General features: G+C 39.8%; 1 protein-coding gene across 1 annotated transcript; it reads right to left on the bottom strand.

The window, feature by feature from the left end:
• Positions 1-250: 250 nt before the first annotated feature.
• Positions 251-20,760, bottom strand: ttc17 (tetratricopeptide repeat domain 17). The gene is made up of 25 exons (XM_038700568.1): positions 20,450-20,760; positions 19,432-19,521; positions 19,027-19,196; positions 18,709-18,820; positions 16,769-16,900; positions 16,160-16,269; positions 15,904-16,051; positions 15,277-15,416; positions 14,650-14,810; positions 14,067-14,179; positions 13,749-13,901; positions 11,575-11,690; positions 10,568-10,724; positions 10,288-10,359; positions 9,062-9,286; positions 7,898-8,117; positions 4,633-4,752; positions 3,979-4,274; positions 3,693-3,846; positions 3,453-3,573; positions 2,819-2,978; positions 2,261-2,344; positions 1,783-1,902; positions 1,517-1,660; positions 251-1,343 (listed from the first exon to the last, which is right to left on the bottom strand). Exons 1-25 carry the CDS (start codon positions 20,618-20,620, stop codon positions 1,212-1,214), a joined length of 3,621 nt encoding a protein of 1,206 aa, XP_038556496.1. The 5' UTR covers positions 20,621-20,760; the 3' UTR covers positions 251-1,211.
• Positions 20,761-20,870: the final 110 nt, after the last annotated feature.

The raw sequence follows: 20,870 nt of genomic DNA on the forward strand, positions 1-20,870 counted from the left end.
CAATGCATTTTGGGCATTCATACAGAAAGACACTGTAAAAGGAGTGTGACTAAAAAGGTCGGACAGTGCCACCATTAGGTCTGTTTTAAAAAGGTTTTCAAGAAAAAGGTTGCAGTCATCTTTAAACAGCAGTTTTCAATTAAGGATTCATATAGTGTGGTTGTAAAGTGTTAATGGTGAAATGCTACGACTTCTAAAGTTTAATTTAAGCTTTATTTCCCAAAGAGGCAAAGAACTGACGCAGAAAAAGTAAGTGATGAAACTCACACACAGCCTTTAATACTGTACTTTTAATACAGATTCCACGTTAAGAGTTTTCTTATAGATGGTCAATGGCAAATCTTTTTCCTTATGATTTCCATAAGTTAAGAAGCAAATGTAATAGCATATTTCAGTTTCATTCTTTTGTATTTAAATTACCTCTGAGCAAAATCAAATAGTTTGTAGGTCCCATATAAATAGGAATGATATAGAAAAAGTGCAAAAACTGAGATTTCCCATCCATTTCATGAAGCAGAAAGAGTGAGGGCATATATTGTTCATATCAAACTTCTTTAACCTCGGAGTTCAGAGATACATTTCTTACCATCCCGGCAAAAGACTTTAGCAAACACTGTATAACATACTTTTCATTTCAAATTCCCAATTAAGTTACATTAAAACATGGTACCATCTCTGGGACGTAGTGTCATTATCCTTAAGAACCTCCCAGATGCCACCTCCTCATACCAGAGTGCTAAAATGTCAATGACACAATGACAATGTGAGCTATTCTTCCAATTAGCACAGACTGAAAACATATTGCAGAAGAATTAACTGGAACTTGAGTATTATTTGATTTTATCCCCCTTCCATTTTTGCAAGTTAAGCAAACCTAGAAAAAAAAAAAAGAGATTGACAGTTATAACTTCTTGATTGTTAGATAACAAGAGGTCCTGCATTTGAGAGATAAGTTGTGGGGCAAAATTATCTACATTTGTACTCTGCGACGTTTCAAACCTAATTCTTTGGGGAGTAAGATCTCGAAGAGAAAAATAACCCAGGTTACTGGATGCAAATCTTGATACCTCACCTTTAACCACAATGTTCAGGTTTCTTGCACTTTTATTCTGTGCAAGGTATCTCTGGTCGTCAGACTGTCTGTCTGAGTGTTCTTTATCTGGTGTGTGCATGTTTGCGGGGTACTCCTGTGATCAATCTGGTTCAGTGGTTTAGGGCTGACGGCGTTCCCTCTTGGTGAGCAGGTAACACTGAATGGTTCTTAGTCGATCTTTGGCAGGGGCGAACTCGGGCTGCAGTTTCAAAGTAGACTCGTACCAGCGCATGGCTTTCTCAAACTCCTCCTGTCGTCAAGAAACACAACAACCACCATAAGGACAGATGACCTCCACCACTGGTTGACAAACGCCTTGACTTTCTGTTACAGCCCTGGTTAAACTTGAGGAACTGAGCAGTATGTCATGTCACAAACAAATAATCATCAAATTGTAAAAGGACATTTAATTGTAGCTATTACCATTGCTATATAGACGTTGGCGAGGGTGAAGTGGTTCACTACAAAGTGCGGGGCAATTTCTACTGCCATACGGGCGACTGTAAGAGCGTCCTCCCATAGCCGAGCGTTCTGGAAGATGTTGGCCAGGCTGATAAGGGGCACATCCTGGTTCACAATTCAGGAGGGGGAAAAAAAGAAAACACATTTTTTTAAGTTTAAAACAATCCTTTATTAAATATAAAGTAGCAGGTAGATTAAGTGCTGGGAACAGTTGATGTCTAACTTGCCTTCATGTGATGGGGAGCATAGTTGAGGGCCTGTCGCAGGCAGTCGATGGCTCTCTTGCCTTGACCTTTCACCCTCCAGTACAGTGCAGCCATGCTGGATAATACCCATGATGTCTGATTCTGCAGTGTCAGGGATTAGGGAAGGGAAAAGTGTACAATTAAAATCTAAATTGGTTGAGTGTTATAGTTAGGTGTTATGCACAGCAAGGGCACTTTCTTCTAATAATTGCTTTCCTGCAGTTGTATCCTTATATTTCAGAATATCCATTGCAAATGTAATCTAGGCAACAAGTAAGACATCAAACTCAACAAGATCAGGATTGGGCTAGGTACTGCTATATATGAAGCCCTGAAACTGAGCAGTCAATTAGACCTCGACTCTAAGCAGAAAGAAAATATCACTATTCTGAGTATTTGACAAGTCTTGAAACATCATTTCGATACAAAAGCTTCTCTTTAACTTAGGGAGAGCCCTTACCTTCTCCAGCACTTTAGCGATGCGTGTGCCCACCTGCTCAAATGACTGAGGGGAGAACTTATCTTTGCCAAGGTTCTGCAGGACCTGGGGATTAGGATAAGAAGAGACCAACGTGGGACTATTAACTAAGGCGTGGGGCTGTGCTGATTATTAAACTACAATGTAATTTCTCCCTATGGCGTATAACCAGGATTTTTTACTTGAGTTCCAATATATTAGGACTAACCTTGAACGTACATTATATGCATCTCTTGCATGTTCTTTACAGTAACCTGTGATTGCTTTAGCTGTTAAGGTTTAGTTGTTAACTATTGTATGTCTGAAAATACATCTGTAGAACTGAAATTGATTTACATGGGCATGTAAGAACGACTGATTGATAGTCAAGTTGCCTATCATTCTGCTTGTTTGTCATTGTTGTAAGAGATAGCATCTTCCTATAAAGCAACACAGTTAGTGGAACCCCTATATTTTTTGGCTCCTACTGTTTGGTTATGTATGGAAAGGTAAGTGAACGCATGTTAATTCTTGTTATCTATGCTTTCTGCCTCAGACTACCTCACGCAGTTGGCTCTCTCCAGTGTAGTGGATGGCAGCACGATTGGCCACCCCTGCCAGGTGGTCGAGGGTGTGCATACTGGCTGCTAGGTTGGCGTTGCATAAAGGTTCAGCAGCTGGCTCCTGGAGTGGAGTAGCAAAGTCTATGTGCTCTGTGATGCTGAAAAGAGACAGTGAGAAAAAATATATAATGAAACATAAAAGACAAAATTTTTTATTTATTCAATGTTGGTTGTTGACATACTGTGATGCAAGAATGTCAATGAGGCAGCAATGTTTTCTTTTTTCTTTTGTTTTCCTGTTCTCTATTTTTAAACAACATCGTATCTTTGAAAAACCAACAGGTATTTAATTTTAAAAAACCCCACACACTTTCAAAAAGGTATTTTAAAGGTTTAGATATTATTTTTTCAAAAGGCATTACTTTTTCCAATCGTTCTGTGAGCGAAACAGAGAACACAGAGCAGTTACTCCTAAAACTGTGTGTGTACATAGTCAATGTTTCAGTGCCAACTAAATATACAATGATATAATAATAAGATGCATTGATCCTTTGTAAACCTCTATGGCGCTGACTTGTTATAATATAACATAAAATGAAATGTGACCAAAATCATGACAGTGAGGGTCTTACTCAATGTTCTTGGCAGAAACAGCCAACCAGGTGCTAGCTACAGTGGTGAGGTCTACCCTTCGTGTCCGCTGGCACTCTTCTGGCCCTGGCCAGCCAAGACTTGTGTAGTCCCTCCAGCGACCTGCCCAAAAGCACAGAAACCACAAAGACATCACTCTCAGTTGGGTCAATTCCAGCACCTCAGTGCTTTTTCTATGTTCATGCTGGTGTAAGTAAATAATATTCAGGTGTATATGGTACCTGAAGGGCCAGGCGATGGGATAGTTGGCCCACTTATCTCCAAGACAGAGTGTCCTCCAGGCAGTGACTCCCCGTTCTGGCTGTCATCAGAGCTGGCAACACTCTCCATCCCTTCTACCTTAGCCTTCCTGACACGCTTTACCTGGAAGGTGATCTGACGAACAACAACGACAGGCACTTGCACATTCAGTTCAGTCACATCCGTTCCGCCCAGATCTCTCAGAGTTGGGTAATTATTACTCAAACATAATTCTATGCTGTGAAAAGAACAAACATGTAAACTTACCCACTCAGCCCCTTCGTCATCCTCACAGTTTCCAAAGCAGGGCCCACCACCGGCACGGGCACCCATGACACGGTCATTCTTTAGCACCCGGATGCCTCGCAGGTCCCCTCGTTTGCCTCCGACATCCAGCGCTCCCTCAAAAGCTCCCATCAGGTCCTCCTTCAGCTGCCACTCCTCTTCCCCTTCCACTCCTACACTTCCAAATGGGGTGGCTATTTTAGCTGCTGCGGAGGAAGAGGGAGAAGCCTGCTGCTGTCCAGCTGCCTCACCTGACCCATTACTGTCCAAGATAACCTCTGAAGAGTGGAGGGTAACAGGTGTGAACACAGGAGAAAGAAAATGCTACTGTACCATTAGAGGACATCATTGAGTGAATAAAGTACATTCATCTCCAGGACCCAGACACCCATATAACTAGTGATCAGGCTTGTAATCATTAAAATCAGTCAAATAGTATCAAGCAGCAAATATGGTGTTACTTTAAAATTTCGTATGTTCGTGTTAGATTCAGTATACATTCATGCCTCATGGGGAACTGCACTGAACTGAGACACCTGGTGATTTCTTTGGATCAAACACTCTTTGTTACAGTATACTGGAAAGAGTTTTTTGACTGTCATATTCACAGAAGGTGTCACGAAATGAAATTCTTACTCTCAAAAAGCAGAGAGTCCTCCATGACAGAAATGGCTGGGGTATCCTGCTTCTCTTCGCTGCCCTCCCATTCCTCCAGCTGTATACCAAGGTCCTCCTCAGCCATGCAGGCAGCACCCTCTGGATCAACAAAAGTTAAGTTTAGGTACACTTATATTAAGACATGCAGCAGCTGGTACTGAAACAAATGTATGCATGATCAAAGTTATTAACAGAGACTGACAAAAAGACATACGACATGTGACAAACACAAATATTAAATGTATTCTGTATATTCATAGATATTTTAGCAACGCACATTTTGTGAATCAGTAAATTTGGAATATAATTTATATTCTGAGACTTGAACAATCATCCCACCGTTATGTGGGGAATTAAGCAATCATAACGTTATTGGTAATTTACTTTGAATTAAAGTTATAACCTTCAACTTTTTCTCTATAATTATGGTTCCTATTACTATTACTCGGTCAGTGACAGAGTAGTAATAGGAACCATAATCAGTATTTCAAACCACAGCCAGATCATGAAAGCTTTTGCATTAGCAACTAGCTCTTCACTGGGAACAATGCTCTCCTGGTCACAAAGTGATGCTTTTTATATTTCGAGACACAGCAACTATTTTTTTGTGATTTTTTGGAACAAACAAGTCACTTCTTTCAGAATCTTTCTCTCTTCACTCTACCCACTCCATTCACTGTCTCAATGTACTCTGGCAAAGCTTTGATTTTTTTCAACTTGGAAACTCCCGCTACTGCCGGAAAGACATTAGATCTGTGCACTACATTACTGGTGTCACAATCTTATAGGAGCTGTGGGAGACCCTTCGAAAACAGCTTTATACGTACAAGAGACACTATCATGGAAGCCTCTTTTATTCTTCTCGTGCTGCAACACTTAGCGAGTCCACATTTGTCCTACAGGGCTAAGGTAGTAAGGGGATGATGTTGTCAGAGTAATGATATGACCATGCTCTACCATGTATTATACCTCCTAACACGCCAGTATTGCAAGAATGCTGTTAATGTTGCAGCCCTGTATGGCTCTTTTTGTTGCACTGGTATGTTTTTCTGTTGTTTGTTAGCTAGTCTACAGTAATTGCCATTATCATACAGTAATGTTGGGCTGTGGAGCTTTTTCTCAAGTGCAGCTGTTAGTGACTATCCAAGGTTCTGATCTATGTATCATATGCTGTTTTTCTACAAACTGAGAAAAAGACAGAGAGCCCACACTATTACCATTTGTTTGACTGTATCAGTAGCCCTAACAGGATCAAACATGTGAGAGGAACTGCAGCAAACGTAAAATTTTAAATGAGAAAAGTTTTTTTGCGTGTATTTCAACCTTTTTGACCTAACTTAAGGTGCCGTGTGTTTTATAAGTGCTAGCGTGACCTCATGTACTCAGCGTGCTTTATGGGAGCAATATTTAGCTTTGCCGAATAAAATATAGACCTTCTAAATTTGGCATCAGCTATTTTCTGCAGCCTAAATTATTGAGTGGCAAAATCTCTCCACTTCAAAGCACTTTTCTCTTCACTTCCACTGATATGGATAAAGAAGACAGTGTAGTCTCTATTCACACCAGAAACACAACATACTACTTGTTTCTCACTCAGCTACTCTTGTAGCTTCTAGGGAAAACATGTAGGGTTTCTGAGTTTAAGATTAAAAAGCAAACACAAAACCTGCAGGGCCCACAGTGCCCGTGGCTAATTTCCAGGCAACACAGCAGGCAGAGCTGGACAATATAGCTATAAATGATTAGATTTGGTTATTTGTAAGTAGGGCTGTCAAACAATACATTTTTAATCGCGATTAATTACACGTTTTACAACATGATAAAAATTATTATTATTATTATTATTATTATCATCGTCATCATCATATCTGTTACTTGTTAGTATTAACAATGTCTGTATTAACAATGAGAACAATTCTTACCAGTGTATCTTGATTAGAAATCAAATTAATGCAAAGAAAGTGAGTTTATTAGATTTATTTGATTATTTCAAATCACAAGATGAGCAACGAGACTGAGGTAAAACAATTAATGTCTTCAGAAATATAGTCTTCCTTAAGTTGCTTTCAAAAATTCTACAGCAAAAGTGCATGTACAAATTGTACACACATTATTATAAAGTGCATAACAAACAAAATACTCCATAGCTACATTATTTTTGAATTCAGTTGCAACCAATGAGACAGCATTTGCTTTAAGTAGGTGTTTCACAATTTCACACAAGGTGCATACTGCTTTTGACTTGTCAAGGGAGCCGTCTTGGAGTTTCTTAAAGTAAAACGCGGCATTCGGGACTGTGTTGTTGTTTATCTCCATGGCTGCAGCAGGAGGTAGGAAGTGTCTGTGGCAGCATGACAACAAGTAAGGGTGCATTGAAGGGTCAAAATAGTAGCAGCCAAAGATCTTTTTAGCAAAGATTATTTGGTAACAGCACCAGTGACGGTGTAAAATAATAACATTTGACACACGCGCTTAACACAATTAAAACGAGTTATGATCGGTCGTTAAACTCATCACGATTAACGCGTTAATGTTGACAGCCCTATTTGTAAGCTTATTTGTAAGAAGTAGTTTTTACAACATTTTTTTGTAATCAGAACAATAATTTAGACTAATCAGTCCCTGATAATAGCCATGAGATTTACACCAAATAGTACAAACATTCAGTGATTGAACAGTATTACTGATCTTTAGTTTTGTTTTAGACAAAATTAAACAAAATTATACAAATTTAGAGATGTAATAATACGTTAGCCAGAACCTAACTGCCATAATCAATCAAAACCCATTGTCAAATCAATCAGAACATGGGGTACATTATACGTAAAGCATTAGTTTCCCTGATCTGTCCATCTGTCTGTTACACGGCAGTCCTTCTGCTACAGGTCAGATTTTCAACATCATCAAATTAAGCTCTTCACTGCTCTGCCCTTGCATGTTATTAAATATGGCAAGATTAACCAACAAAGAGGTTTGTGTTGGGAAAGGTACAGATGCTTCGGCATCTTGCTCTGCTAAAACACAGCCTTATAGTGCAATATAAGGCCTTCTAAATCCATGAAACATCATTAAAGCTACACTTGATTTTGCTATTTGCTCCCCAACATTGTCTCTAAATCCCAAAATGTTTATCCCAGATTAATGCAGATGTTTTGAAACTTTACAGAGAGTGTACTGTATATATAAAAAAATCATTATACTTAATTGAGTGAGAAAAATAAGCATGTGTGTTTAATTCACTTACGCGAGCAGGGCTGTCGGTGTGACAGATTATAAAGGAAGGGGTAGAACTGCAGACAACGCAGCAGAGGTAGGCTGGTGCGACACTGTTCACAGCCAGCAAGGGATGAGAAGGAAGAGGAGGAGGAACGGGCCGTCACCAGGATGTGGCGGAACAAGGCCAGAGCACCTGTCACATTGCCCTGGGCCAACTGCATGCTCACCAGGCTGAGCTGCGTGTGGGGCTGAGGAAGGAAAGCAGAACAAAACATAACAGGGAACATTAGCTGATGGGTAACATAACATATGTGAAAACTAAAAGCAATAGCATAGGCAGATATGTGTACATCCTACAGAGATACAGAGGACAAAACAACGTAAATTATTTCTTCTAAAATTCAACTCTATGTAGTTTTGATTGAAGATTGAGTGAGGTGACTCATATTAATAATGCCCCTCCTCCTCTTACATCTAATCTACCTGTGGTTTCTGGATTGGTATATCATCAATATGTACTGGATACACACTTATGGTCATTTTATTGGGTATACCCCTTTTTAACTCTATGATTCCTTTATTTAAGGCTTGATTTAACAAGATGTTGGAAATCGATTTTAGTCCACGCTGACTTGATGGCATCTTGCAGGTCTTTCACATTTTTTCGACCACATGCTTTAAATCTTCCCATGGTAATTTTTGGGGTTGAAATGTGGAAAATTTGCGGTCCACTGGAGAGGATTAAATTCTTATTCATGTTCCTGGAACCACTTTGAGATGATGAGTGCTTTGTGACATGGCATAATATACTGCTGGGTGCCTCCAATTGACAAAGGGTACAGTGAGTGGCCAATAAAAGATGCACTTAGCAAAGTTTGGGCATGACATGGTAATCAAATGTTGCCCAACTGGTATGGCTGGTAATGATTTTGGACAAAGTACACTTTGTTCCAGGGACATGCCATATAAAGGCTAAACACACCTAACTTTGTACGGTCCAAAACAAATGTAAATATCCAACAATTCGTTTTATTCGTTATTTAATTCGTTTTATTAACCTTCAAGCCACTCCTTATTGCAGTATTCATTGTATTATCCTCAAATACGTGCTTCATTTGTCCTCCCACCTACTGTATGACATATTCAGAGAACATGGTAAAACCCAGCAGGTTATGTACCAATATGTCTTTACCTCTGTTGCATTGATAGCCAGTGCTTGCTCCAGCAGTGTTTGTGCGTTGGTGGTCAAGCCATGGTGTAGCAGCAGGTTAGCAGCATTCGTTAGGGACAAATGGCGGTGGGAAGGCGGGGCTGAGCTTAACACTTGGCGCAGGCACTGCAGGGCATGGCTGCCGTTGCCTTTGGCCCGCCAGAATAGAGCTGCCTCATTGTGGACCTGCCAGCGGGGTATAGTGGCCTATATATACACAAACAAACTTCCGTTAGCTCAGAAAATGAATCACTTGGGTTCAGACTACAGTTGGGAGCAATTTAGAGCAGTTAGGGATTCATGAATAAATTCTCAAATCTGATACGTAATGGAGATCCAAAAACCGAACTCGAGTTTAGTTTATGAGCATTTCCTCACTAAAGGGTAGAGAAGTCCCGAGAGAATCTTAAGTTATAGTATCAGTGCCTATCGTGGCATATTTTAATGGAGCATATCAATAAGGCCAATCAGTATCCGATTATTCGAACATATACACAAAATATCCAGCAAGCAGTATCTCAATGTTTGGCCCCACACAGACCGTCACTTTTGCCACTGAAAATGACAAATGTCACCGTCTGCAGGTCATATCGCAAATTAATGTTAATTCCATGAGTAAGTTGATGGCAGGCTGAAATAAAACTTGGCTGTTGTCAGGTTTGTGTGCTCTCTGCAAGTGGTTGTCTGTACTCTGCCAAAGATTGTTTATGAGGTAACGTTACAAGAAGCATCACTCTGTAACACCATTGTCCAACAGTGAGTGGACTGTGTGAGTGTTTTTGTAGTCCCCACAACTCCAACAGAGTGATACACCTTGTCTCTAGCAAATCGCTTCACATCAATTCAGGAGTCACATTCTCCCATTTACATCTATAATTTGAGTTATCAATAGTTCAAAATTTTGAACAAGGACCTTCAGTATTTGGAACAAGTAACTTGTGAAATATGAAGTGTGTCAGATTTAGTATTTACAGCTGTTGCTTAATGTGTCAGATACATATTTAATCAACATTTAGATAAATGTAAGCATCTGATCAGACTATATTAAAGAGGATAAGGATTAGGGTAAAAAAATAAAAATAAAAACAAAAACCTAGATCGGTACATCCTTAAAAAAAAGGTACATTTTCATTCAATTTAGACACGCTTTATGAGGTAGTCAAAACATCACTGTGCTATGAGAATAGAGGCGTGAGGAGTCCCATTACTTGTTTCATAGCTTGAGCTATTCTGGAACCAATCTGCTCCATCGTCCATCCTCCACTGCGTGACTGCAGTATCTGTAATCACACAAAGTAATATTAATGATTGGATATTCTTCTGCACAGTTCCACATACCATAAAAACATTTATACACAAACTCAGACATACAGAGTAAGGGTACTGTAAACATACTGCACATGGTATCCATCTATCCCCATTATTTTCCCATTCAAATCGCACACACGAACACACACAAACAACATAAATAAACAGGCAGACAGATACCTGGGAGGCAAAGGAATCTGGCAGCTCCTTTTCTTCCAGAGGCCAGTCTAGTGAGGCAGGCAGGAGGGCTGGATACGGTTGGGGAACGGGGCCGCAGTTTGGCAGAGCTACTGTCTGAGGAGGACTGCCACTCCCATAGAGAAGAGTTGCCACTGGGCTGAATACACACAATTAGACATATTTCATTTCCAAGTCATTTGTATGCACTAAATGTTACTCTGGATGCACCGAAATGAAAATTCTTGGCCGAAACCGAAAATTTGCAGAATACTGAACAAGTTTTTTTTTTTTACCATTGCATAAATTAAATAGTCAAAATGTGCCCCCCCCCCCCACAGGATTTGGAGAGACTATGGTGGATCCGAGGCCCAAGAAGGTCCGGTAAGGTAAATTACATGTGTCCATTTACTTTTAATGGACACATGTAATATGTTTTATACTTTCTGTGAATATAATCCAATTAATCTTATTTCCATACTGTATAGACACCTTATTTTGAAAACCGGATGTTGTCACATATATATCCTTGCGCTAAATTCCTCAAGTCCGACCCAATATGATAAATGTTGTATGTGCTTCTCGTATCGACATGACAGGATAAAGTCGCTAACCTGCCTGTCAGCTCGCTCTGGTCCGTTTCAGTTACCATAAAGGCTTGAATATGTGTGCACTCCTAATGTAGGTGTGGCTAGCTTAATCACCTTCTCAGAAAAGAGTGACAGAAATACTCAAAGCTGTTGAGACCGTTTGTTGCCTTTTCTAAGAAGTCATTTTTATTGATTTTTGTGTCTTTCTCAGACACTTTAAAATGCTTCCACACTGATGTATTGTCAATGTAAATGTTCGGTAAAATTTAATCGGTCTTTTGACTTATTAGGCCAAACACCGAAAGTGCTATTTTTGCTAGTTTCGGCAGATTTACTTCGGTGGCCGAACGTTCGGCGCATCCCTCCTCTGGAGGAACAAGCTCTCCCTAAAAATACCCCAATCCAGGAATGTGTACTGACCTGAGGCCCTGTGTTTCAGGTGGAAGGTAGTAGGTTGGCAGAAGGTGAGCAGGGGGAACACTTGGGAACTCATGGGCACAGTCACTCCTCTGAGGCCACAAAGTCCTCTGTTTGTCCTAAAGTTAAAAAACACACTTTGTTCTCATTCTACAACAATTGCATGGTCGAATGAGATTGAAATGTATTACTCCCAACAAAACAGTACAAGTGAAAACACTACCTATTTCATCAACGTCAGACAAATATTATATCATCTATATATATATATTTTTTTTTTAACTGTTTATTTGACAGGGACAGCGCACAATTAAAACAATTGCACCAGAGTTAGCTAACAGCTAATTTGCATCTGTTGTCCCTGGGCAGGTAGACAAAACAAAAACAAAAGACACAAAGCAACCACTAAACAACAAATACACTACATAAATTTACAAAAATACATATTATCCATCAATTCAATTGATAAAAACGGTTTGATATATACACCAAATACAGAAAATACAATGCAATCATTAATGATGACACTCTTGTGCTGATTTTAGCCAAATTTTGAGGCTGGCTTTAAATACTGCAAAACTTCCTGAGTTTCTAATGTTTGTGGGTATTGAATTCCACTTCCGCACTACTTTAACAGAGAAGGCGGATTGACCAAAGGTTGTCTTTCTAAAATTCGGTACCAAATCACCCCTAGTTGATGCTCTAGTTCTACTAGCACTGCCACTGCAAGAAAATGCTATGCATCCTCTAAGACGAGGGGGTGCAAGATCATGAATAACTTTAAACATTAAACATGCGTCCGAATAAAATAAAAATGATCAAAATTGAGAAAATTATATTTTTTCAGGATGTTACAATGATGATAATTCTTAGGTTTTTTGTCTAGTACTTTTAAAATTTGTTTGTAAAGTGAATACAGAGGCTTGAGCGTGGTCACATCTGCCTGTGACCAGGTTGTTATACAGTAAGATAAATGGGGAAAAATCATTGTGTGTACAAAAAGTTTTGCAGCAGACAGTGACAAATGATGTCTGATACTCTTAAAAATTGTTCAAATTAAATTTAACAGTCTTGATGACCTTACTAGCTTGTTTTTTGAAGGTCAAATTTGTGTCAATTATAATGCCTAAATATTGTGTCTCAGATGTAATGACTTCACCGTTAATTAAAATATCAAGATTAACAGAATTATTAATCCTTGCTGTAAAATACATGCAAACTGTTTTACTTAGATTAAGGGTCAGACATGAATTTGCCAGCCAATCCGACACCTTACTCATTGAAGCTGTCAGTTTGGCTGCAGCGTGTTCTTTAGATCTTGCATATTAATACCAACACGTCACAAGATGTGGACATGGTCGATATTACAGATCGACAGTACCAGTGCAGATGTCAGTTCAGTAACATGTTGGTTTTGATCCACATGCGGCGCACCTGTTGCTATGAAAACGGAATCGCGGGTGAGTTTATCAGATGCAGCGACTTTATAAAAAGGTACTGCTTAGGAAGAAAGTGAACAGAGCAGAGACTTATACAGGGAAAAAGAGAGATGGCAAGCGGCTGTGTGTTTGCAGTGAGAGACCAGCGGTGTGTGGAAAGGAGAAATGAAGAAAAAGGGAGCAGATTCAATTATTGAGTAAACACTAAAATAAGGTGGAGAATGAAGTAGAATTAAAAGGATGAAATTATTTGAAAAACTACTTCATGACAGCTCAACAGTCCGGGGAGCGGGTGTGTCGCAGTTCTGTCCCTTGGAACTGCGACACGAAACCGTGGAAGTTTGTGTTGCGGTTTCGGTCTCGGTTTCAGAACCGTTACAGCCCTAGCATGCAGGTAAGCCAAATTAATACTGTATACTATTTCAGTTTCTCCAGTAATTTTGAAATCTTTGGATCGCAATAACATCATTTTAACCAAGAACCATTTTCAAGCTCCCCCGCACTTTTTTCTTGAATGACCTCGCATATGCAACACAAAATGCGATCCAGCTATTTGCCTACAGTATCATAACTTTGTTTGGCAGGTCTAGTGTGGTCTCTGAATTTTGTTGAGTTGAGTGTGCAATAACATTGCAGAGGTGTCATTTGTCCCTTTGGTTTTAATTTGAAACTGAGCTGACCTGCGAAAAATTAATTTGAACATAAATAAAAACACTCAAATGTAGTTATCTGTCTTGCCTGCGTGTAATCCTGATGGCTGCCCCAGAGGGAAGCAGCAGGGTCCTGGTCTCCAGACACAGAGGGATGGAGCTGGGGGCTGGCTGCCGTCAGGTTTGAATTACGCTCTGACACAAGGGCCACGCTGGATGCCACTGACACTTCCTCCCCAAACTATGAATAAATAGAGAAATATCAACTGGACCCTGTACAATAAAAGACAGGTTAATTCATGATGAAATGAAATGTGTGCATTGTGTCCTCCCTTTAAATTTGTTATGCAGGAAAAAACCTGAGCTAATAATCACCAGGTACATTCTAATATCTCAGCACACTCACTTGGACATAGTGGACATGTTCAAACAGATCGCCACGGTGATAGCGCACAGGTAGGTCAAACGGGCAGTAGAGGCTGCGCTGCTGCTGACCCAGCCGGCACATCTGATGGTTCCCTGGAGCACATAGACACGCAATAAGCAGGTGCTGCGCTAAACCGCCGAATCGAGTGATGTGTATGTACCAATATGCGTGAAAATCAAAGCTAAATTAATGTCACAACACATCTTGTCATACAACTCACATAGTGAGCTTGCTTACAGTATGTATGCGTCAAGAGTTCCATACAATCATTTTTTTCTAAACTCTGCAGCATTACTACCTCTGTTCGGTGAAGCCAACGGTAAAGATGTACCCTTGCTTTACTGCAGATCACCTGCCTGATCATCCCACTTCTTCTTTTCATGAGTATCAATATCTGCTAGTCACAGCCAGCACAAGCCAACCTATTATTTCTAGACCAGCTAAAGCAATTCACTTTTAAGTTAAGAATATAAACATACAAAATTGAGAAAAGTAATACACTCCCTGCACACCTCAGGGTAGTTTTAAGTGTTCTCTCGGTTCTATGCGCATGGCATCTTACCAAGTTGTGCTTCCTTGGCCATCTGGGTCTCATGGATGATGTTGCGCAGGATCTGCTCTTCCTGCAGCAGCTTGTGTTTGTCCAGTGCCTCCTGCTGGCGAAGGTAGTGGTCATGCTGCTTCTGGTACTCCTTCAGCTCATTCAGTGTCCGCTGCAGGGATCTACAAATCCAGTAAAATTAGGAAAGGAAATACAGGACATTAGGTAAAAATGCATAACAGGGAAACATAGCATATTACATGATCCCCCTACAACAACAAGACCCCATCGTAATGGCTTGGTATCTGCCAAAAAAAAAAAATAAATCTCTGCATTCTGAGCAAAACACTGACTATGACAGCTCTAGGGCACTTTTCTTTTACACACATACTGCCCTGTGGAGGTCTGTAAGTTCAAACAAATGATCCCTACAAGGAAAAATATATATACTTATTTCCCTTGCAACCTATCCTTGATTAAACAGAAATGTGGTGTTCAGTCGGCAATGGGACATGTTTGGAAAGGTTTGATATCGAAATGAATATCTAATTTCTCTGTAATATTTTGATTTTCTTTATAGCATACAGTGATTCCATTGAAAGTAACCACTGAAGTATTTAGTGCTTGTATGTACAAGTTCTCGCCTACCTGTGCTGGGCTTCCAGGCGTTGCTCCAGCTTTTGTTGACAGAGCACAGCATGTTTCCTCCTCAGGGCCTGCTCGAAGCCTGGCTGGGCTTGCAGTGCCTGCTCGTAACACAGCACTGAGTGGTTGTATTCCCCAAGCATCTGGTCAGAAAGTGATAGAAAAGGAGACAGACAGACCATGGATATAGCACAGGTCAAACACTGAACTGTAATAAAAATAAAATAACTAAACTGACTAAATATGTACAGAGTACATACTGCTATAAAGCTTTGGGGACTTAAAAAACAGAAGTGAGTTTAGTAAATTGCCGGTGAATTAATTAAGTCCCTATACAAATATGAAAATCTTGTTACTTAGGGATCTTGGATGGCAATACACTGCACCTTTACATTCAGAAAATAGTATATTCTATACATAATGATCAGTAAGAAAAGTAACTGCTAACAGCAAAATTCTGACTGATTTGTGTTATCTTATGGGAACCCTGAAACTCAACGACAGATTGTGAGATAGCAAAAATCAATATCAATACAATTGCCACCACCTTTAGTACACACCACTCTACTGTAAGCTACTGTACCAATTGTAGTATATGAAAGAATAGGAAATGTTTTGTCTCTAACGTACAGCGTAAATGTTGCCTAAGGTGTAGTGGCTGGTGAAGAGATCTGAGGTAAGGTCAAGGGCAGCGTGGGCAAGAATCGCAGCATCTGCTGAGAAATGGGCGCGGTGCAGGATGTTAGCCATGTTGACCAGGGCTACATCCTTCTGCTGCCTGAAAGTACAACGCACACACAGAATATGAGAATGTGAACACCTGTGAGTAGTCACATTCAATAAACAGTATACTATGGCAGTGGCCTTCTAACCAGCCTGACAGTACCTTGGGGAGAAATGCAGAGCACGCACCACACAGTCCACTGCCCTCTGAGGCTCGTTCTTCATTCGCCAGTAAAATGACGCCATGTTGTACAGCACCCAGGATGATGAGTTCTGGAACACAAAATCATGAGGACATGCACACGAACTCTTTTTTTGTATCTTCCTCGAAACACTGCTAACTGTTAGGCCTCATGTACATGTTTTGCTGAATTTTACAATGGATCTTCTTCACATGCCTAATTGGACCAATTTGCTGATAACGCTTAATGTGTTTGGAATTGTACTGAAAACAACTATTGCTTCAATATCTTGCTGTCATTAACTCATCTTAAAAAACGGATTTTCTGATGCTGACTGAAAGGAAAGCATATAAACACACAGACTAGACGCATGCACAAAAAAAATCCTAAAAATGCAGGTCAAGCAACCAATTAGCAGATATTCTGTGTTTTCCATGCTTTACCATTTCTATAGAAAAAGGCTTCTTCTGAATCCATTATGTTTTTTCTACACACATCCCATGCTTTTTCCCCCAATATCTGCAAAGGAAAAACAAATGTCTTGAATATTTGCACAGTTAGTAAGGCATAGTTATGGAGGCAGACCTTACCCTCAGTAACCCTTGATGTATGCGATGGCCAACCTCATCAACACTGCGGCCCATCTTATGAGACAATGAACTAAAAATGGGATCCTCCTTAGAAAGCAACGGGGAAGTCAAGTTTGCCCTCTCCTGCACACCCTGGAAGGGACAGAAGGGAAGAGTCTATTACTTGGAATTTTAACATGTGATCAGTCAAATGCAAAGGCTACATCTCTGTTGTATTTAAAATAAGCAGTGCAGAAATTATCTGACCTGACAGCAGGTCTAACTGAAATTCTCAAGTGTTTTACAACTACATAAACAGCATACCAATTTCCAAAGCACACACGTTAAATGTCCCTACAACTATATACAAATAAATATGATGTGCCGGTGACCATCCACTGGACTATTAACCTGATAAAGAAAGTAAAGACAATAAATGGATGACTAAACGAAATGTGGCAGCATGATCTGGATTAACTCATCTGACTGTAAGCAAATATTAACTTATGTTTACTTGCAAACAAAAACACCACTGTTCTTTAATCCTTTCCCACAGGCCACATTTATAAAATTGTTGTTGGACTTGAATGCAGCCCTAAGATAAAATCAAGTTGTTCTTGAGATCCAGAGACACAGATTACAGTGATTTGCATTTGTATTGCTAAAAGGATCACAGAAGATGAATGTCTTGATATCCTGGCAGATGAAAGCTTTATGATAAAATATGAAATAAACAATCATGTTGATAAACTGAAACAAATGCTTGGCCTTTTGTAGAGAAACAAAACCAGCGTTCCTCTGAGCTGTAAGAAGAGGACTGAAAAAGTAGTTTTCTTTTTACTGCTAGATTACTGAAGTCTTTTATTGACATCCAGTTGCCCCCAGTCTAGGTCTTTAGATTGCAATTACCATTAAGCTCTTTGGGTCATTACTAGGGCTGCAACTAGCGTTTACTTTCATTACCTTAATCTGACGATTATTTTCACGATTAATCGTTTTGTCTATAAAATGTCAATAAATTCTGAAAAGAGCTCATCACAATTTCCCAGAGCCCAAGGTGATGTCTTCTTTTGTCCAACCAACAGTCCAAAACCCAGAGACTCTTAATTTCCTTACATTTAAGAAGCTGAAACCAGCAAATGTTTTGACACTTTTGCTTGAAAAATTACTGAAATGATTAAGTGATGATCAAAATAGGTATCAGTTATTAGTTGATTAGTTGTCTTTCAATCAACTAATCAATTAATCGTTGCAGCTGTAGTCAATCCTGAAGATATTTGCAATACTCAATAATATCTTTTATTTGATACGTTTGGCTGGGCTTCCCTGTCTGGGTAACTTTGGTATTCATATATCTGCACAGTCGTTATCAGAAAAAGTCCACCTTATATCTGATCTTTGGTGCTCCTGAACTCTGGTACTTACTTATTTTGCTCTAGTAACTAGCTCATGCTTCCCTAACCCTGTCCCAGAACTGATCTAGATATGACTGATTTTGCAGTTAATGTAATACTTAATAGGAAATATCTGCAATGCCACCAACAAATCAAACACTTAAATACTTCAAGACTATTATTAATAATCATCTGCCTATAACTGCTTTAAGTAAACCCATATTCTGGTTGTATATTATTGTCTTCTGTATTTGTTCTTACAAAATTCAAAAAGTTTTCTAGGGAAACTGTAAACAGAGCATTGCTATAAACAACAAGTCACCTCTGCCAAACTAAAGGTTAAATACATTCCCAGCATATCACTTACATTTGATTAATAAAAAATGTTGAATTCTTATTTGAACAATAAATGTTTCCAGTAACATACATTTGAATGGAGAGTACTTTTATACAGAGTTACAGCATACCTCGACTGCATCCCCCCTCACACCACTTACTCATTAACATGAATCATTCCTATCTTCTTCCATTGTGAATAAAATATTGACAAGTTTGGCCTCTGCTCACCCTGAGATGCTGGAAAGCATGGATGCTATATGGTAGTTCAAAAACTTTCACACAGTCAGGCTTTTCTAGATCTGGGGGCAGAGATGACCGGGAATCTACATAATCTTCAGGGCTACGGGAAAAGAAGGGGGGGAAAAAAATCACTTTAAGATGACAATATTATCATAATCATCAATCATAAGAAACTAGACACACTCATCTTGTCAAACTATACTCCCTTGATTTGGCTATGCATAATTTAAACAATGCCATAGCACTTTATGAAAACAATGTACAGATAAACAGTGGCAATGACGTGTTTTATTGAGGAGAGCTTACCTAATGTCTTTGCTTTCCAAGGAGATATAAGTGCCATCATACAGGTCCAGGTCTCCCAGAGGTACCTTAGCCATGACACAGTCTGCATCCTCCTTGTAGTGTCTCTGTTCCAGCCCTGTGTCTCTGTCCTCGTTCTCCTCTATGTGAATCTTCTGTGCCACTAGCTGCTTCTGCTCAACAATAACCAAGGACCAATCAATCAGTGAGGACTAGTAAGAAATGGACAACTGAATAATGCCAAGCAATGAATGTAGTTGTGAAATAAAGTATTCACATTAAAAGTACAGAACCTGAAAGCAATACACTTTGTTGTTGGAGAGATTAACCAGAATGACAACTCAAAGAGAAAAACACTTTGACCACATCTTTACATGTGACAACATTGATAAAGTGAAAACCACACACCTCCAACTTCTTGAGGTAGTTAACACGAGTCTCTTGCCTCATGAAGATTACAACATCATGTGGATGCTTCAGATTCAAAGGTGAGTCAACCTGAAACAAAAACAGTGCGGTAAGGACCAACATACAGTGAGCATATTCACGTCAGTCCCCGTGTGTGCGAAAGAGATTCAACCAGCAGATCCATCAACAGTATTTTCAAGTTCTGTTGAGTCGTGTTAGAAACAAGTCTGACAAGACTTTATAGAGTCGTGGCGACGGAGCAGAGGACAAGACACTTCTTTGGTGTGAGAGACGCAGGTTCAACTGTGATCTATCATCCACCAATGTGTCCCTGAGCGGGACACTTAACCCCCGGTTGCTCCAGTGCAACCTCTGACACGTATAGTCAGAGGCCTGTGTTAGATTTTATTATTAAGTTTATTAGTAAGCACATTGTGAGCAATGTACAATCCAGAGTCAAATTCCTCGTATGTATACCCTGCAATAAACTTTGATTCTGATAGCAAGTGTATGTCACTTTGGGAAAAGCCGTCAGCTAAATTAATAAATGTCTAACGTTATGAGTTGTGCAAACTCAGAGAGCCCCAAAGCAAGTGTCACACAAACACGGCCTTTCTCTTTAAATGGAGAAAGCAGTTTGCTGTATGTTTTTATTGGCCAATATTAAAGTTATCTCCAGCATATTAATAAGCGATTTCCAACGCATACGTTGACATGAAATACTTTAGTAATCTTGATCTTGAACACCTAACGTTAACGATAACGCCAGATAAGGTACAGCTAGTGTAACGTTATGCTAACTCGCCTTAGCCAAACAAAACGGACTTGAATGTAACTTTCTCGACATATGTAAGTCAAGGCCACCCAAGCTGGCAAAGTATTGAGTAAAGAGTCTTGTTAAAGTACTAAAATTACGTTAACAAACCACTAAAACGTTACCCTTAATGCTAACAAAAATAGCTTTACAAGCTAGCCACCTAATGTAAGCGTCAGCAGGTCAATGAGCTAACTGTCATACTTGTTGTTGAATTTTTCCATCCTCAGTGACAACCCAATGGGTCGTAGCTCCTCCGGAGTCCACTATCAGTATGCAAAGAAGGATGAACAGCTTCCCCTGAACTGCCGATTTTCGTGAATTGTTGACACGGCAAGGCAAAGACTCAGAACAGATTTTCCTGAGGTCCGCCATTTTTTCCGTCTCAATTTGCTCTGTGGCGACAGTAAGCAGCCTCCGGCCAGGCGGTAGCGCTCACGTCCGCGCCAGGCAAAAACTCCACAGACAAAAACAGGTGTTGGATGCGGCAAGGAGATTCTTGAACACCGCAGACATATCAGGAGAAGAAATTGTCCCGACGCCGAGGGAAGGATTTCCACCAACTCAGACAACTGACTCTGAGTCACTGAACGGACAATGCCTTGAATACGAGTACTTTTGGTGG

The sequence above is a fragment of the Micropterus salmoides genome, unplaced genomic scaffold (assembly GCF_014851395.1).
Source record: "Micropterus salmoides isolate LMB-PRFRI ecotype aquatic unplaced genomic scaffold, ASM1485139v1 Ms_hic_scaffold_6, whole genome shotgun sequence".
Lineage (NCBI taxonomy): Eukaryota > Metazoa > Chordata > Actinopteri > Centrarchiformes > Centrarchidae > Micropterus > Micropterus salmoides.